The 19,619-nt window shown below is 36.5% G+C and overlaps 1 protein-coding gene across 3 annotated transcripts in view; it reads right to left on the bottom strand.

The window, feature by feature from the left end:
- The window catches only part of HIBCH (3-hydroxyisobutyryl-CoA hydrolase), a 37,633-nt gene extending 18,933 nt beyond the window's left edge, over positions 1-18,700 (bottom strand). The window contains exons 1-6 of one of the 3 annotated variants that reach the window (XM_065840322.2): positions 18,565-18,700; positions 17,018-17,060; positions 16,132-16,272; positions 14,727-14,811; positions 13,738-13,818; positions 11,622-11,674 (exon numbers count right to left, since the gene is read on the bottom strand). In XM_065840322.2, the coding sequence (XP_065696394.1) occupies positions 11,622-11,674; positions 13,738-13,818; positions 14,727-14,811; positions 16,132-16,269 (357 nt within the window). In that variant the 5' untranslated portion in view covers positions 16,270-16,272; positions 17,018-17,060; positions 18,565-18,700. Of the gene's footprint in view, positions 1-11,621; positions 11,675-13,737; positions 13,819-14,726; positions 14,812-16,131; positions 16,273-17,017; positions 17,061-18,000; positions 18,109-18,564 lie in introns of those variants that run through there. The other 2 variants (XM_065840319.2, XM_065840321.2) reach the window with 2 other exon arrangements.
- Between the last annotated feature and the right edge of the window lie 919 nt (positions 18,701-19,619).

Raw genomic sequence — 19,619 nt, forward strand, 5'->3', positions numbered from 1 at the left:
TATATTTACCAACTATATCAATAGAAGTATTTTAAGCAGGAAAAGCTTTCAGTTCAGCGTTATCAATTAAAATTCAAAGTATGTGGTCAGAAACTCACTTATTTAACCTGAGGACTTTCGTTCTGCAAATCAGAAATAGAATTCACATTTCTAAGTATCCAGTATCTCTAGCACTCCCTCCTGATTTGACACTTCCCTTCAGGAGCAGAAGAGCTCCGGGTATTGGCCATCACATCTTTTCAGATTTAGGCAGTAAGCAGCAGCAAGGCCAAAGGAAAAATACAGTTTCAGTTCACACAAAATAATTTAATTTAGATACAGTTCAAGAGGCAAACTGACAAATTTCAAGAAAAATCTTTATCCGACAAAGTTACTATTACTTAGTAATAATATTCAAAGTAATCCAAGAATATTTGGATTACTGGATACAACCACAACATACCCGTGAAGAAGTCTCACTTCTCAAAACTTATCTACATGATACACATCAATAAGAATGTGTGTTAGATCTTACATGAGACAAAACCCTCTACCAAGAATTTTTTTTCATACAGATATTTTTTCTCTTTTCCTTTCCACTGTTTCAGCTTATTTTCTTTCCTTGCTGTTAAATTTCCCTTTGCTTAGTTCTTCTATCCATCCAATTTTTATACTAACCTAAGGTCTCTTAAATAACATTGGCCAAAAGAAGTCAGTGTCTAATGACAATATAATAAGATTTTTAAGTAACATTTCTAATTGTTTAGATACTAGAAAAATGGCACTTTACCTAAGTAAGGCTACTGGCGTTCACAAAAGTGTTCACAGTAATTCATACTGTGCATCAACAACAGTGGGATTAATTGGGTGACAGGGGCTCAGACCAGCGTTACATATTTGATAAGATTTTAAGGAGAGAGTAGAACAGAGTAGAGCTTCTTGTCATTTTGCTCATCTACAGAGATCTTTGGGTGGGGTTTACATTAAAATTTTAAAAAGTTATCTCCATTTAATACAAGTTACATCCATTTCCTCACACCATTCTCATGCATTTTTCCCTGGCCTCTCCTCAAATTCTGCCCAGCAAGAAATTAATTGTCACTGCTTATTCCATTAGGGCGACACCTGACTAAACTGGAAAATATCTTCAAGTTTTTTTTCTGTAAAATAAATATCTGCCAGTCTCAGGTTTTAATAGAGACGTATTAAGTTTTTAAGATTCCAGACTAATTTCCTGAGAAATGGACACTTAAGGTAATTGGTTATCATACTTGATTTTATATTCAGAGACTAAGCCAAAACCAGCTCTAGAAGTCTTCAATGAAATGGAAATGTGACATTATAACTTCCAACTTTTTAAAAAACATCATAACAGCACATTTTCACTGTATCTGGTAAAGCCTGGTGTTTTTATGCATGTTCAGCAATAATTACAATCTTTTTATGAAGATAATGAAACTTAAAAATCATGCCCATTTTGCTCTTTCTAATGCTGAAATTACTTTTTTCCTAATCCCACATCTAATGTAAATAGTATCTATCATAAAGCGTTTTTTCTGGCTTATTTTCGAGACAATCAGAAGTTTATATAACAACTCAAGTTTTCAGGTTGAGTACTAAGTAACAAAGACTAGAGTGTGAACTCCATGAAGAGAGCTTCTCTTCAGGCTTGTTCTTTTTTACAGTGATAAAAATAACTGTAGAGTTTTAAAAATAAACAGTTGAAAGAGGAAATTTTCTTTTGAAAGAAGTAATTAAATCAGATTTCACTTTTTCAGGCACTAAAGCCATAATTGGATTTGTTTTTTAGATAGCCTTCAAGCTTTATATTATAGATAAGAGCTTAATTTTAGATGTATATTTAAAAGACTAAAACTATATTTTCTTTTAATTCATTATAAAGAAAATAATGCAAATATGTCCTCATTTATTTGAAGATCATTTCTAAATAATCCAACATAAAATAAGGAGAGAAAAATGAGTTAGTGCTTTGAGGGTACAAACCCCAGTGATTCATTAAACTAATGATCATGTGCTTTCTAATGTTTATTTGCAACTTCCCAAATTTTAGCACATTCACTGTAGGTGTTTAACCTTCTCCATCTAATACAGAGGACAGATGCTTCTTAGTTTAATATAATAGTATCCCATGTAAAGGAAGTCTAAATGCATTCCTCCTTCATTTCTGGCTTTTTAAGAATCAAATTTAACTGAAATCTTACACAACTAGAGTTAAAATATATACTAAAGCTAATATCTTCCTTCAGACTTTTCCAAGATAATAGATTCCTATGGTGAATCAGGCTTGTTTTTTAATGCAGATAGTTTATCTTAATTAATGGCATTAAACTTTTTTTCCCCGTTGACAGCTGAATGTTTGAATTTCATAAAGGATACTTAAAGAATAAGACTAGAAGTTAAGAAATTACCAAGCAATTAATTTAAACAATCTTCCTGTAGGGTTTACATATGAATTAACCAAAAACATAGATAAGAGCAGAAATGGTGGTCTGACAATGTATTACTGGGGATCGATTAGCTATGCAGGTCTTTGGTTACACATTACATTTATTACTGCATGGATATTAAGATATTAATCCTAAAACCAGTGTGTTACTACTATTAGGCTCAGCTCACCTCAATAAGGCACAAGATATTATAGGCAGTTCTGTCTGAATTCCTCAACAAGCTTCTGAAACAGCCAGTAGAGTATTTGAATTTTACTTCAGATACACAATTTCCTACTCAGTGCTGTATTTCAAAAGTCATTATGTGATTGTGTATAGAAAATTCATGATTGATTTCCATTTTTTTATCATGATGAATACAGAACCTTATTAGAAGTATTTTTCAAATGAAAACCAAGGTGCAAATTACTGATAGACGGAGAAATAGAATACAGAAAATTAAACTGTAGCTGGAAGGCTGTTTTATTGTATCTTAAATTGAGAATGACCCATATTAGTAAATCGGTGAACTTATCGCATCTAGGGAACTTATTAAGAAATTGAGGGACACCACAACATGCAGCACAAAATAAATATGCCCTTCCTCAATGACATGCATAAACATCTGTTCACATACAGAAAAGTAGATCTGTGTCACAGCAAAACCATAAATTATGTTTAGTCTATTTACCAAATAACCTAACTCAGACTGTAATCGCAGCCTAGGAAAGCATAAACAACAGAAAAAAAGAAATACAAACAGAAAAAGCTTTCAGGATTGTTGCTTTTATCATCTTCACTAGGCTGATAACGAATTCTTAGCTGTTCAAGCAAACAATTTTGTGATAATATCAATGTTAATACCATCTGCAGTGAAAGTCCTGTTGCACCGGTAAACATGCCATGATCACGCTCATTTTTAACTGCGTAAGAATACAGTTGTTCGTAGGACTAGAACTGCAAAAAAAATCGTCACAATCAAAAAACAAACTGAGCGTAACACAACAAAGGGCAAATATACCTGACTACAGATTTATAAAAATAGCCAAGGTGCAGCAAAAACATTTTGAAAAGCATCAGTTAGCAATGTAAGTGAGTGGAATTGATTCAGGAAGCAGCAGGAGCTTATAGTGATGTTAGATCCAAAATCACTGATGTAAGAGCATTATCCCCTGCAGCCAGACACAGCAAATCTTAAACTGAATCAAAATTAATCTTTGTCCATCGCTAATGTTATGGATCACTCCAGAGAGTATAATCTGGTTTTATCTGTAGATACTAACAGACAAGATGACTTAGTGAACCAGAGCAATGCAGTATAACAGATCAATCTGGACTAAGAATATCACTTTATTTGGTTGATGAAAGATAAATCAACTCTTATTAAAGTATTTTAAAAATATAATTTAATATTAATGTAATAAGATTTAAATGTAAAATATTAATTTCCACATACTGATTATGCATCAGAGATTCTCACAGAAGCACAACTAGCTCAGTGGAGACAGATTCTCTGTACTCATATCTGATGTTTCAGTCCTGTTCTGACCCCTAATTATGTAAACAAGTTTGATCCAACCACATTAATAGTAATCACTTAGGTTCTTCTTACAGTGAAACTTGTAAAAAAAAAAAAAAACATCAGCCGTTCCATGCACCAACACTGTTAACAACGAGTGTCCCTTATCAACAGAATTTAGTTTGAATTTTTAAAAGCTCTTTCATGTCAGAGTCTATAGCAAAAGTAATTGACTACTAACAAGTGACACTTTTTCTAGTGTTAAATTTGAAAGCATTCTTTATTTCCCAATGTTGTTCCCTAGTGTCTCCCTATACATAACTGGCCACGTATGTTCAGAAAACAATAGTAAGTACTTCTTAAATGGTTTCTAAAATTCTGGAAGACAAGTTCTGTCCCTTTGTCCCTCTATATCACCTAATAATTCAGCTACTGCAAGAAATCTGTATGTCCAACTCACCACATCTTAATGTCTGCAGGGAGAACAGGAGGGAACTTGCACCAATGCGTAACTAAGTTTTGGTCTTATCTTAAAATTGAGGAAACACTTCTTATTGTTAAAGACAGGCACATGCAACAGAACTTTATTTAAACAGGGGCACAGTTATTTGGGACGACAGGAGTAACTGAGGGCATTTTGTAATGATGTGCTATTTCTCGAGAAAAAGTGCTTAGAAGGTATAAGACAGATTAAAACTAAATCCAGGAGAAAATGAGTATTTGAATTCTTCTGGAAACGAGAAAAATTAGCAGAAATATGAAAGGATGGAGAAGCAGGCAAAGATAATTCTCTTCAGAACCTATTTCCCTTGATCTGTAATAAAGGGAAGGAGAGGGAAGTAATTAGAGAACTCTCAATACGAGACTAGGCATCTACATGAATGCCTAGAATTACAGAAAAGTAGCGCAGCTTTTAGCAAGAAAGAGTCTGGTATTAAATGATCACTGCAATGACAGTCAACGATACAGGGCTAAGAAAGTCCTTTCCATGAAGCCACAAATAAAACCTCCTTTAAACATACACAGGTTTCAGAAAAAAATAATACTCTAGAAAGTGCAGCTTAAAACTTCAACTTCAGTCTCAGAGTAGACAAGTGATTTTTTGCTCTGTGATGTGATCTGTATGTTATTACATTGCACAGGAATGCAAAAACTTATTCTGTAATTCTAAAATATTAAGTGCAGTACAATTGTATAATACCAACATCTGTACCATGTACATTCAGGAAGTTTGCTTTTCCTTTTGGGTGTAAAATAGTGGCATTAATTCCTTTTCATAACGTACGCTGAGTAATGCAGTCATTGTAGAGTTGGGAGAGGAGTTTCACTTACTGCACCAGTACTGACCCATCATTTAAAATACTCGTTTTCAAGGCAGTGCTTTATGACAAGCTCTTTGGGGAATAACATCACATGCAAATTGTTACACATTCAGTGGTTATTTTTTGGTGATGTCAAGAGCTGCTGATATTATAGTTCAATTAGCTACAAAATGAAGTGCAACATTTATCCCTTGGATCACAGGCAGGAGCTTAGCAGGCAGACCAGATGGTAAGTATACTGTAATATCAGCAAAGAGCGCATCCTTTCTTCATATTGCCTCAGCATTGTTTTCAACATCCTATATTACAAAAGCTAAGTGGTACACCAAGTCAATCTCACAAAGATTTGTACGACAAATGACTAATTGCAAAATCTGTGTTCTGCATTACAGTAAAAGCTGCCTTCAGCTTTGAAACACTGGCAACAAAAAATGCCACAAGCTCCTCTGTGGTGCACACACATGAGTTTCCAGAGAGAGGGAAAGAATCAGAAAGCAGCTTTTCCAGGTTTAATATGACAATTTAACTTCAGGGCAGATTTTAGAGCTTACATTAACACAAAACCAAAGCTGGATGCACATTCTTCTAATTAAAAATTGTATCACAAGTGGGCAAAAAATGTGAGATTTTACACATACAGTTAATTCTAATGTCTCCTAGCTTTTGAATGCTGGTCTCAAATGCTGCTATTTACACCTCTGTATAAGCGCTATATGCACACAACTTCTAAGAATAAGAGCAAATAAATTAAAAAAACAGATGGAAAAACATATTACAATGTGGAGGAAAACGGGGAGCTTCCCCTGCACCCCATTGTGTTTTTATTTGCCTCAGGAATATCAGAAGACACCTAACTTAAATGATCACATAGCATCTGCAGCTACTGCGGCCTATCGTATTTGCCTGGATGCTTTTTTGGCAGATTGTCTATCAACAGCTCACAGTTCAAGTGAGGTCATGATGCAGTAAAGCAGTCAGTTGTCTTTACACTTCCCACCTTCCTCTTTCAGTCTTCTGTCACTTCAGCGAAGCATATTGAAATGCCAATATTCAGTGGTTTATGAGATCTTGACTTTGGTTTTAGATAGAGGGTCACAACTTCTATTTAAATACTTTTTATGGAAAAGAATGGGCAAACATCACATATTATGTTCACAATGATTTTGTTTCACTAGTATGCAAGAAAAGACAGACAGCAACGCCAGGTAACTTGCTCAGAAGGACAGACTCTGGGGAGATGTCTGTACCTGCAAATGGCACAGAGATACAGGGCAGAACCTTCTCTCCTACTTTTACATCACTGGGAACTGGGTTTGGTACTGGGCTGTGGACTGTGGAATCTTTGAGACGTTCCTTCCCTTCCTTCCTCCCACCTACCGCAGCAGTGCACCCAGTTGTAACTCAGAGGGTAACTCGTGAAGCCTGTGAATAAAGAATTTCATTTATGCTTTTTATCTGCAGTAGTAAGAAAGGCGTGCTTTATCTTACACTGCAATAAAAAAAGAAAAATAAACAACAAATAATTCCAATTTACAAATACATAATTTAAATTCAACATTGATGTTGACTTTTTTAAACATGTTTTGGAAGAAACAAGGGAAAAAGTGTTACTTGCAGATGTATGCCAGAAATTTTATATATATGTTGGCAGGGAATGGAACATTCCTGAAGAGTTATAGCCACACAATCTGGATAAAAATGAGCAATAGCTGTTCTTATCCTGTTCCAACTCCAGCTCCTGTGTGTGCAGGAATTCTGTTGATTAAAACATATAACATACAAGCTGCTTATGACATCACTACCAATTTACTTGATAAGAAATCTTAATGTAATAAGAACTGCTGAGCAAATCCTGCTAAAGTATAAGTTTAGACATTTGTAACTATATTGGTAGAATCCCCATGGAACCTGTAGCAAACTAGCAATATCGTTCAAGAAAACATGATATTAATTTCGCTGTTGGAAAGTATTCACTAGAAATTTAATTTCTAGTCTCAGTAAACTCTCTTAAAATCTAGAAGTGATGGTCTCATAGCACCTGATGCTTTGAGAAGCTGACATTTAAATGGGCTATTTGTGACAGATTATCTCTGTGATATATGGAGGATAATTATTCTGTTCTACCTGGTGCTGACGATTTCTCCAGCTGAAATACTGTCTGGTCTCTAGTAATGAACTGTAAAGCACACAAATTGGAGAGATTCCAGAGGATTGCAGGAAGAACAAGAGACTTAATCTATAGTTAAGGCTGAATAACTATCCTTATCCCTATTAAAGAGAGATGGCTAGGAGCAAGGAATGCAACTATCTCAAAATGTTCTTAGAGAGCTGTGACTAAGACAAGAATATATTGATTACACATACTAGAGACTTAAATTAGACACTGGGGAATCATAACCTGAAAGAATAACTAATTCCTGCTGTTGTAGAGTTCTGAAAAACTGCTAAGCAATTACCTTGCTATATTTAACCCTTCTTCAAGTGCAAACGAATAATCCTGAGGCTTCTCTCAACCCTATACTTCCATATAATCTAAAGCTTAACATATTTGACACTACCCGAGTGACTAACACAGACTCAAACAGTTCTTTAAAAAAAGAACTCACAAAATGGGCCCTAGAATCTAAGAGAGTTGGGGATGGAAATAACATTGGGTGACCTTTCTCTCCTTAAGTTGCAAGATACAATAAACTTTCAACTTCCTCTTGCTCTCCCTAAACATGATTAGAAAATAAGATTCTCAAAGGGCTTTGCAAACTATTTAAGAGAGCTGGCAACTCTATCAAACTCTATTTCTGTACTGAAAACGTTGCATGTTATCACATAATTAAAATCTACTTGCCCCACAGGAAGGTGTTATCCTAAAACTCAAAGCATTAATTGTTAAAGCAAGAAGTGTAACATAATGGTATAACCTTTATGAATCTGTAGCTTGCTAAAATAAGGTTAACAAATATGCTGTGTAAGAGGTCACAATAAAGGATTAAATCCTGTATATAATTGTCCAAAGCCAAAAATTCCTATGTTTGAGCAAGTCTTTACTCATCACTAAAAAAATAAATATTTTGGGGCCTATTTTAGCCTTATTAATAATTAAACATGTAAACATTCAATAATATTAGACAATAGGCCTGAAACAGCAACACACTGCTTTTCAGAAAGCACGAAATTCAACAGTGAAACCAAATGCCACAGGCCTTTCTGAAAACCAAGCCTACTTATTGTCAAAAAATACCAGATGAATGGAGAGGTCAGCAGGATTACTGATGGTTATTAACACCATGGTTCTGAAATAAAGTCTAACTCAGGAAGTTTCTAAATCATGCATGCTCTAGGATATGATACTAAGGAGGAGGGTAGTTTGTACACACTGTCATAGATTCCTTCCTACACGAAAAGCAATGGCCTTTGCTCCTAAAAATGATGTACTTCTTATTTGGCAATATGTCACTAAAGTTTTAAATTTGCTGTATTTATTTTTATTTAACTTTATATAACTTTGCTTAAGTAAAGTTAGTCCAGTGATCTGAACCCCATTCATTAACTTCCAAAGTCTATGCCCAGCTTTTCTTTTTCTGTCAAATATTCACCTTGAATTCTCTGCCAAATCAAATGAAAGCGACTACTCAAATCTTTCTAGTGTACTTTATTTGACTGTGAAACACTTTTAAAATACATTTTTAGTAATCCTTTTAGTATGTTAGAGAAAGTATCTGACGCAGTAGTGTATTCTGTGCAAAGCCCTATTTATCACCATAGATTTAGACTGCAATTATAAAGCACACTTCTATTCAACTCCAAAGAACTCAGGAATGATTGGGGCTTTTCTAAAACTAAGAAGCCCAAAGTTAGGATGTCATTTACAGACAATAATATTAAACCAAACAAAACTGTTTTAAATACTCTGCATTTCTTGTCCACTGTTTAGGTATTTCATTTCAAAGAAATAAAAATCTATGGATAGAACTCAACTGAAATAATCTGAATAGTAGTTTTTAGCAGCATGAGTATGTGCTGTGTTCCCTTCAATGGCATACACCCTTTAGCAGTAAATGTGGTATTTATAACTTGTTTCACGATTTTTTAGTAAAATGCAGTCATCTTTGCTTCATCGAACATACTTGTCATTTGCACTTACTGCTCTGAGTAAGTACAAAAGATACATTTACACTGAATATCAATTTTTGATGAACAGACATGAGCATATAGACAAGGAAGTGCAGAAACAAGCTCCACTGCCCCATCTGTTGGCTAATTAAACTCTAAAGAAAGCCATCCACCAGCCTCTAGCTAACAATGCTGAAGTGGAACCAGTTCATTTTTTTTTATACAATTCCAAGTTTAACCATCACAGATCTATTATATCGATGCATCATTAGTAACTTTTACTATCTAAGCACATAATTAGTGATTTTCTAATTCACTTGTCTGATTTTTATTTTAAATTAGAACACCAGAGCACTTGATGTGCACAGTGCTGTTTTTTAGCAAGTTTGAGATTGACTTGGTTGCATTTTCATTCATAGATAAATGGTCTATAGTGAAATTGCAGTATTTAAGAGGTGTCCCTTGATTTTTAAGCCTAAGCTAAAACCACTTGCTTTTAAAGCCAAAGGCTTGAATGGAAATTTTTTTAAAGGCATTTACTGCAGCTTGTAAGTGGCAAATATTTCTAGCTCCCACACTGCCTTGTAGGGACTAAGCCAGATCTTGACCATATGAAACAGAATAAAAATGACCTGATTGTGTTAAAAAAATATATGCTAGCATCTGAGTGATTTAAAACAAAGCATCTAATTATTCCATGAATAGAGTAACTCCTTCCAATGTATGCAGTTCTAGTGAATAATTACAGTAGCACAGAGTACTTCCATACAGCAAGCAAAACAAGATAATAGTATCACCATGACAAGTTCAAGGGCTTTTTCTAGAGGTTTTAATCTATAAAATCCCACTGCAGCGAGCCATAATAGAAAACAGCTGATGCAAGCCTGAAGTTTGGTTAAGGTCAGTTCTGACAGAGCTCCCAGTGCTGAACATATTGAGAGAAGAGGGTGGGGGAAACATGGGAACTAATGCACTTTTCCTATATAAGTACTAGTCCATTTAGAGGGATCAAACCAAATCCTATAGACAGGGGAGGTGGTAGAAAGGGAAAAGCATAGAACACCACTCAAAACTAACACAAAACTCCATAAAATATCCACAAATCTTCAGGTCTCCTGTGTTCAAAAAAAACCTTCTTCCACAGGAAGAGCTACAATACTAGTCCTCTTTATTCTGGAAACAATTTCTGCATACCAGACTGGGAGGAAAAAATGGCTATCTAGTGGAGATCTTCGGGGCTTGGTAGCAGAGGAGCAAAGGGGAGGAGAGCTTTGTATGTCTAGATCACAAGCTGAAAAGACCACAGTCAAAGCAGACGAAATGTATAAGGAAAGATGGAAAGGGAAGAGTCATGAGAGGTGATAGATGATGTGGTGTTCCACTTTCTGCATGCTGTCTTTAACAAACTTAATTTAAACAAACTGTACATCCATATACTGATGTGCAAGAAAACAATCTAAATGACAGTGTGACAGACAGACTTGAGCATTGTTCAAAATAACTTAAGGTTATTGTATTCTACTCCCTGCTATAGTGCAAATATATCCAACAGATGTCAAACTGAACAGCATTTTAGCATGTAGGAAAGCATGGTATTGCCCTTCTAACTACCAACTCATGGTGTTTAGAACCAACAAATGCTGAAACAATTATTAGCACTGAGGGTAACTAGCAATGGGATCGACTCTTCTCCAGGTTGCTATAGTAATAAGGTGCAGCCTTGGTGGGGACATGGGGGAAGTAATATTTTAGGAGTACTGTAGAGATGAGAAAATAGATGCATTTCCAGATTATTTCTTGGAAAAATTGAGAACTCATTAATGTCTCTTAGAGTATAGCTTAGAATGATATTTTTCCAATTTCCCCTTTAATTGTATTTGAATATAGTTATATTTTTTAATACACTTTGAGCAGAAAATTGTCAGCTCTTCTATGATCTACAAACTCAGACCTGAGTACTCTGAAAATCTTTGTGAGGGTTTTCTCCTAGAGTGACAGAATTCTGCTCCTTTTGTCAGTCACCAGATCCTCAGAGAAAGCAGTTGCGTTAGCTGTCAAAGGACAGCAGAAGCACTAGAAGAGTAGCCATCTATCCCGACAAGCAGGAGACAAGGGTTCACATTACGATGCTTGTTCTTGAATTGAAATGTTTGAAATGACACGTGAGCTTCATTCAACTCAAGTACAGAATATTAGATTACTTTAAAGCAAAATATATCAGATATCACACCAAGGTATGTAACTTACCCCTCCCATTGTAATGCCATCGATAAGTGCCACGTACGGCTTCTTGCAAGTGCCTGTAAGAAATGTAAAAAAGATCGTACATTTTCTTCAAAAGAGTGGACCTGTGACTAACTGTATACATGACACATTTCCCCATGTCTTACTTCAGGAAGAGCAATAGAAAATATATGGTAAATTAAACTGTAAAATAGCAACTTATAATGAAGGTATTTAATGTAATTCTTAAGCAATGAAAACAAACACCATTTAGTGACTTCCTGGATTCTGAGTGTTGTAAAAGAACATTATACAACCATCAAATGTCAGATTGGCTGTTATGTGAATACCTGACAATTTAGCCACATTTGGCTATTACAAATAGCTCTGTAGGACACTGGGACACAACAATTTCCCTTTCACCCCATCTCACAACCTGGATTAACAGCACAGAGTGTGTCCCAGCGCTCTAGTACTTTACCACAAAGCTGGATGCACTGGGAGGCTTCAGACAAAATGTGACTATGAACAACTGCTATGCAAACAAGTTCTGTCTTGCCAGCTCTGTTGCATGTTGCAACCCTGAATGTGGCACACGCGGGTTGAGATGATAACGTCCTGAAGTACCAACCCCAATTTTACCTATCAACTTTATCTGTTGGGGCATGAAACTAGAGACCTGATGCTTTCAACTACCATTCATGGAAAGACTCAGAAGTTCACTGTGAATGAAATTGCTGCCTCATATTCAGTGTTTTCAGGTCAGATTTAAAGTTCAGTCAGATTGTTAATACGGGTATCTGCTGCAGCCATGTTGCTAGCTTTTCTGCAGCAACTATAGATCCTTGTTTAAAAAAAGAACTATTTCTAAAGGCTGTTCAGTTCTCCAAAGTAGTAGTTAGAAAATAGAATGTGTAAGCTAATGGACGGGTTCTAAATGTTAGTCTTTGAGCTAAATTTCTATAGAAGCATGCTTTTCCAATAGAAAATGCTGTATATTTTAAGTTGTAAAATGTAAGATATAAATAAATATTTTTGAAGAAATTTCAATCTTGAAGGAATACAATCATATCAAAGTTATTAAAAATCTAGGTTTTGTAATTACATGTGTTATAGACATAGAACACCCTAATCAATTAAAAACACCCATATGATTTAAAAACACCCTAATCATTAAAATGCCCACAACTTTTCAAGTATGTACCCTTTTAATATTTGAATAGGCTAGAATAGTTAGTTGGAAGGGACCTACAACCATCATCTAGTCTAACTGTCATCGTAATACTGGTTTTTCCCAGGTATATGAAACCTGAAATTTTTTTTTCAGGAAGGCAAGAAAGGTACACGACAAACATGCTATAACTGGAATATCTGTCAAACAAAGTAAAAATAACTTCTCAGAAATTACTCTAACTCTATGCTCTTCTGTCAACATAAGTCGATAGGCAACATGTTCACCTCTCCTCCTGTGCTGACTAACACTAGAGCTACAGTGTTTAAAAACTAAAACTGTATTCAATTAAAGTACATTTGGAGCACTTTCTTCTCACTGAAACATTGAACTTGTACTCTAAAGAATTCATATCCTTTCTTAAAATCCTTTAAGACAGTAAACTTTACCCAGTGTCTTTGCTGTTAGTTATTTTAAGACCACGTACTTCTAGGTTCTTAGCAATAAAATAAGGCAGTTATCTCCTGGCCTGGGTACTCATTTATGCAGTTTATTTAAATTGAAAGCTTTAACATAATTTGATCTTCTGCTTTCTGACTGAATATTAATGATTTTCTGTGCATCTATTTTCATCTCAGGTCTTCTTTGAAGCAGACTAATGATACTTAGTGCAGAAGTGCACTGTCTGCATCTAAGACTTAATTCATCCATAGTAGAAATATAACTACCCAGAAAAATGGATGGGATGAGGTAGCTGTCAAAATATCTTAGCAAAAGAAATAAACCCTGCATGCAAAGTATAAAAATGAGACATGTTACACTATGGGTACTGAAGTTGGTTAAAAAAAAATTACTACTTCTGTTATGTTTTCATAGTCTTTTCTAGATTAGCAAAGAGAGCAAGCAAATTTAGATTCAAAGCCATTATTATGAAAGCTGTGCTGCTTCAAAATTTGATATTAAACATACCAATGGCATTGTTCAGGCTGTATTCTGCTCTGAAGAAATCCTGTGCCAGTCTACTTCCAGCTTTTCCTGCATCTGTGATGGCTTCAGAGAAATAAAGATTTTTAAAATAAGTTTAATAGAAAATAGAAGTAAAAAAATCACAAGTAATACAAGCAAAAAGTATCACACGATAACAGTTTTTTCTCTACAGCAATCAAACAGCAACTTACTACTCCTTTTGTATTTGAGAGAATTTGCTCAAACTTAAATATGAATGCCAAGTTTCAAATTTGAGTCAATTCTATTGTGCTGGAGACTTTGTCATATACTCGTGAAGGTGCAGTCTACTTCCCATGGTATGGAAGTGCTTCTAATGTCTGGTAGTCTTGTTTGTCATACTTCAAATGAATATATATAACAGTCACTTAAAACTGATTATACCTAAGACTCTGAATACTAAAAATGAGAAGTTAATTAGAGCAGCACATAATTTAACAATAACCTGTGCTGCTTGTTTACCTAAAATTTGAAACAACTGTTAATTTTCAGAGTTTGGAGATTTCCTACAATTCATACTAACAAAATCATCACAGATGCATTGACTACAAGTGTCAGCTCTGTATATAGCCATCTCAAACATCAGACACAAATTGTCCAATAGCACCAGAGCTACCTATTAGGACTCTTGAAATTTCTTGTAAAGAAGCTGTTAGTAATGAAAATTTGGGAAGAAAACAATACAGACAAGAACACTTTCTTCCTAGGAATGACTGGCTGATATTACCAGTTATTAAAAAAAAACTATTTTTACTGTTTAATACAATGTTCTGACAGCTGTCTCCTGACAAATAATATCTGCACATCCAGGTGTCATAAGAAGTCAACACAACTAATCTCTCTTCCTGTTGTGTAGCGAGCCTCTGTTTACCTGAGTCACAGTAAATAAAGGAAATTAATGAAAGTAGTAACTGGCAAAGATATGTCAAATGTTTAAGTGATGTAGTCCTTACCTTTGATGTCACCCCCAGCACAAAAAGCTTTTCCTCCAGTTCCCTTTATTATTATTAGAAAAGTCTCAGGATCTTTCTCCCAAGTCTAAAAAGAAGTAAATGTTTCCACATAAGATTAAAGGCTTTGCAAAAAATGCTTTCTCTTTATACAGTCTAGAATCCTTTTTTTACTTTTTGAAAAAGCAAATCAAACCAAATTTAAAATAGTTTGTCTTAAACTGGCTGTGTTTCGTATTTCAGAAAAATGCCTGTGCAGAGCTCCCAAACTCTGAAGAAAGGCAGCACTCCCTAAAAGAGGGCCTGATGTAAATCTCAATGGGAACACAATCCTGGGGCAGAACGCTGGGAATATAGAAAATATAACAACAATGTTTCAGGCCAAATTGCGGAAGTTGTGTAAATCTAAGATGCATGGCAAGGAAAACACCATTATAACTGTTGACAGATTTTGTCAAAACGACTGCAGTCGATGCTAATCAAGGACTGGAACAAATCAATTTGTGTGCAGATGTTTTGCTAAGTAAAAAGACTATGTTTTGGGTTTGTTTTGTTCTGGTTGTTTTCTGAATTAAATACACTGGTACCAGACTCCAGCAGTGGTGCAACTGTGTTGAGAAAAAGATGCCTTTTACAGGCTTTTCCCCCCACCTAAACTATGCTCATATATCCCTTATTCAAGTGTACCTGAATAAAAGAGAGATAAGACATTTCTCTATACCAGCTACTGTATTTAAAATTATGTGACCTTCTCAGGTTGTACTTCAAATAAAGCCCAGTATTCAGCACCACAGATTAAGTATTTATTTCTTTAAATGTTCTTCAAAGAACGCATAAATTTGCAACATAATAAATCCTATAATTAAATTTAAAAGCACTATTTACATGCTTAAAATGTCACATTAATTCACCAGCTTGTAGAAAAAGTAACTCTAAATCCAAAAAGTTCTCCTTTAAGGAATGACACTGACAGCACTTTGCTTCCTAATGGCTTGTATCTTTTATTTCAGCCACGCAGCCTTCCCACAGAATGTGCACCAAATCTAGAGGTGACAACACTCTATAGCTTGGAATGTGTGCATGACAGACCAGCTGGGTGTTGCCAAAAGTAACATTTAATGCTGAGCACTGCTTGCTTTTAATTCAGTTCTGGTTTTAATATAGGTGCCTCTTTATGTAGATGCTGAATTTAATTTTGTCTGACAGCTGCTTTCTTTGACATGTCTTATCCTCTTTCTAACTTGCTGGAAACTGTCTATTCTTTCACACCCTATAAATGTGAGTTCATTGGACGATGTACTCACACAGACTTTCATTCTTTAAATTCACACACTGAGTTCAGACTGAATTTCAAATTTGGTTTCAGATAATACATGTATAGTGGATGGGCAGAAGTGGAGCTACTAACCTTTATTTGTGGATAAATTTGTTGGATCATGGAAAAATTTAGTGCATTGAGAGCCTTGGGTCTATTCAAAGTTATTATTCCTGCACCTCCTCTCTTTTCCAACAACACTTCAGCTGTCGAATCTGTTTGCTTAGACATTTTCTGTGCATACAAAAAAACATAAAGCAAATGTGATCAGTTGGATACCTTGAGCAACATACAAAAGTGTTTATGGACATACATTCTCAAAGTGCACTATTTAAGATCATAAAACGTGTTTTGGAATTGTATGCTAAGGCTTTCAGGCTGTACTTCAAGTTTTAGTTGCATTTCCTAAACAGTTTTTTTGAAATCACTTTATGTTTGAGCGCCTCAGTGTAATAAACCTCAGACAAGTTTTTGAGCTGCACATTCTTTGACCACGACATTGGAGTTCATTAAAAACAAACAAACAAAAGCATGGTTCTTTAAGACTGACATTCAGAAAATACCTGCAACAATTATAACAATAACACTTCCGTGTTTTTCTACTGGCAGTTTGATACTGCAAACCCAAATGTACTCATTGCTTTGTAAGTAACTTTTTTTAACAGGAGAGAACAAATCACTAAAGTATTTTCACAACTGGTTTCAAACTCACTGTTGAATTATACTTAAGGAATACAGAAGCTAACACAGACCCTAACTACAAAAGTAGGCAAGGCGAAAATAATTAAGCTTTAATTTGCAGTGTACTACAAACTTGTAAGAAAGTGCTCAGACACATGGGCAACGTTATGCCTGAGCAATAAATGATGGCATTCAGAACCACTGTGAGCATATGAACAAGTCACATGTGCTGTCTGTCCCAGGAGAGTTAAAGAGTCTTAAAAGCTTCCAATTCAGTCAAACAAGATGCTCTTCTTACCAAATGTTGTAATATTACTTGCAGCCTGTTGAATGGCTTCACCCTGAAAAAAAAAATATTAAGATAGCTAAAAACATAAATCAGCTACAAAATGCCCAGATTCATAACGGCTAGGTTAAGCAAAGCTTTGTCAGAAAAATTTCTGGACGCAATTGTTTTATATTCTCCTTTTTAAAAATCAAGTAAACTAGAGTACAATTCTAAGATCATAACAGTTGGCAACTTATTTGCTTACTAGTAAATAGATGGTAGATACCAGTGTCACCTACTGATGTTTTCAATGTGTTCATGTTAGAAGCTGGAAGTAACAAGACAAAGAGCTTGGGGTATATGCTTGACTCTTAGCAGTGCATGTCTTAAATATTCACAGCCTTTTTCTGGATGTTGAAATACCAGCGTTTTTTAAATGGTCTTGTCAAAAATTTGTACGATTTCCAAAGCTTCCAGAACACCAAACCTGCCCTTACATCCTTGTGTATGTACATTTATGTAAGGGTTACATTAAGGGCCTAACAAGGCTCAAAGGAGATACCTGTGCTTGGATGTTTTGTGAACAATGTTACTTAAATAATAAGGTTATTGTCACTGTATTCTATTGAGGAACACAGTTATCAATGGTGCTTGCTGGACTTCAGCCACCTGGCGTTTGTCAACATTAACAAGTAACTTTGATCTTTTCAGCTACTTCAGAGCACTAAACACAGCTAATTACCATGCTACATCGCAACCGCCCGGCATCCAAAACTACATGCTCATTTTGGAATGGAAAAGTTAACCTAGGCCTGTCTGATTGAGGCCTAAATTGTATTTTACACCAGTTCAGGGTGCTACAATCTCGGGCACCAGAGGCCTCCCCAGAGCAGCGCTCCCGCCGCAGGCCCCGCCGAGCCGCCCCGCCGCCATTTAAAGCCCCTCGGCGATGTGGGGTGGTGCGGGAAAGGCTTGGCCGTGTCTCAGGGCAGCCACTGCAGCTTCCCCATTACCTGGGCAGCCGCCTCAGCACCCGGGCGGCCATAGCAGCAGCCGGCGCGATCGATCGCCGTCATGGGGTGAGCGGTACGCCGGGGAACGGGGGGAGGGCGCATGCGCGGGGGAGCAGGCGGCATGCCGGGCTCCCCTCCCCTCAAACCGCCCCATCACGCTGCCGCGGGGAACCGGTGGGTCTGAGGGGGTGTCACGTCCTCCGGGCTCCTTGCCCGCTCTGAGGGGCAGCCCCCCCTCCACGGGCCGCCTCCCGCTCGCTCTGCAGCGCTCACGTACGTGAGGCGACCCGGGGGCGGCCGCCGTTTCCCGCCTCAAGAGCCCATTCGGTCAGCGCGGCGGCTGACGACGGTGCGTAACCGGGGCTGCGGGCCCCTTGCCCCCGTTGTCTGAAGGGTTCTTAACCTTGACAAGATCCAGACCGAAGGGGTGCTACTCCCCACCTTAGATCAGGGCAGGGGGGTGAGAACGTGAGGTGAGGCTGAAGCAAATAACGCAATATGTAGCAATAACATAAACCACCGTGATTGATGCCCAGGGTAGGGAAAGCCACGTTGCCAAATTACCTTCAGAGCTAAACTTCATGGACTGAAACTGCGTTTCGATGATTCCTTGTTTTCAGCAGTAAAGCCGGTTTTTTAAAATTTCTGTATTCTGCGTTTCTCCTCATCCTTCACAGCTCTGGCCACATCTGTGCTGCCTTCTGAGCTACCGACACACAGATCAGTGAGCAAGGAGCTGCTCTGAGGTAACATCCCGCCAAATCTGGTTATCCTGGAAGGTAGATACAGGGGTTAAGCAGCCGTTTACCTACAGACACAAGTGTGAGCTCCAACACAGCACGTGTTCAGCATAAAGAGACTCAGAAACTGCAACTGGGAAATGGTCTATCAAAAAAAAAAAAAAGTATGGCCATCACACTAGGAGTCTATAGAACTAAACTTGCTTTTATTTCAGTAACTAGGACCATTAAATTAATTTTTTAGGCTGACACATACCAGCATGCCATTGATACTGAAAAGTGTGATGAACCATGGAGTAAATGACAATACAGCGCATTAAGTAGAAATGTAGCTTCATCATCTCTCCATGTAGCAAGTTCTTAGCACTGACTGTCTTGATTCATATTCATATTTAAAAAAAAAAAATTAAAAACTTGTAGCAAAATTATTTTGCTGGAATAAAAAAAAATCCCAGCTCTTGGAAGCACTTTTAGAGAAGTCCCCAGAGGGCAACCTTGCTCTTCATTCCAAAAAATGATTCTGCCCAGGCTTATAGCAGCATCGTCTGTGTTGGCATTTCTGTTGTAGTAACTCTTAGGGTAAATTAAATTTGGTTGTAAAAATCTTAAACTAAATGGGCACAAAAAAAGACACAGAACATTTCTGTATTACACAGTTTCATTCTTATATGCTGTGAACAAAAAGTAACTGATGACATGAAGTGCTTTTGCAGGCATTGGGAGATTCCCTACTGTGGACTAATTAATTGCAGAATTCATTAGGCAACCCAGACTAGCCAAATTTTTATCTACAGATTATAGGATCATCAAAGATGCAGCCTATTAGTGTCGAGTATATGCAGCCCAATATGCTGTTTTACAGTAAGTACCATGCAATTA

Source organism: Patagioenas fasciata, chromosome 7 (genome assembly GCF_037038585.1).
Source record: "Patagioenas fasciata isolate bPatFas1 chromosome 7, bPatFas1.hap1, whole genome shotgun sequence".
Taxonomy (NCBI): Eukaryota; Metazoa; Chordata; class Aves; order Columbiformes; family Columbidae; genus Patagioenas; species Patagioenas fasciata.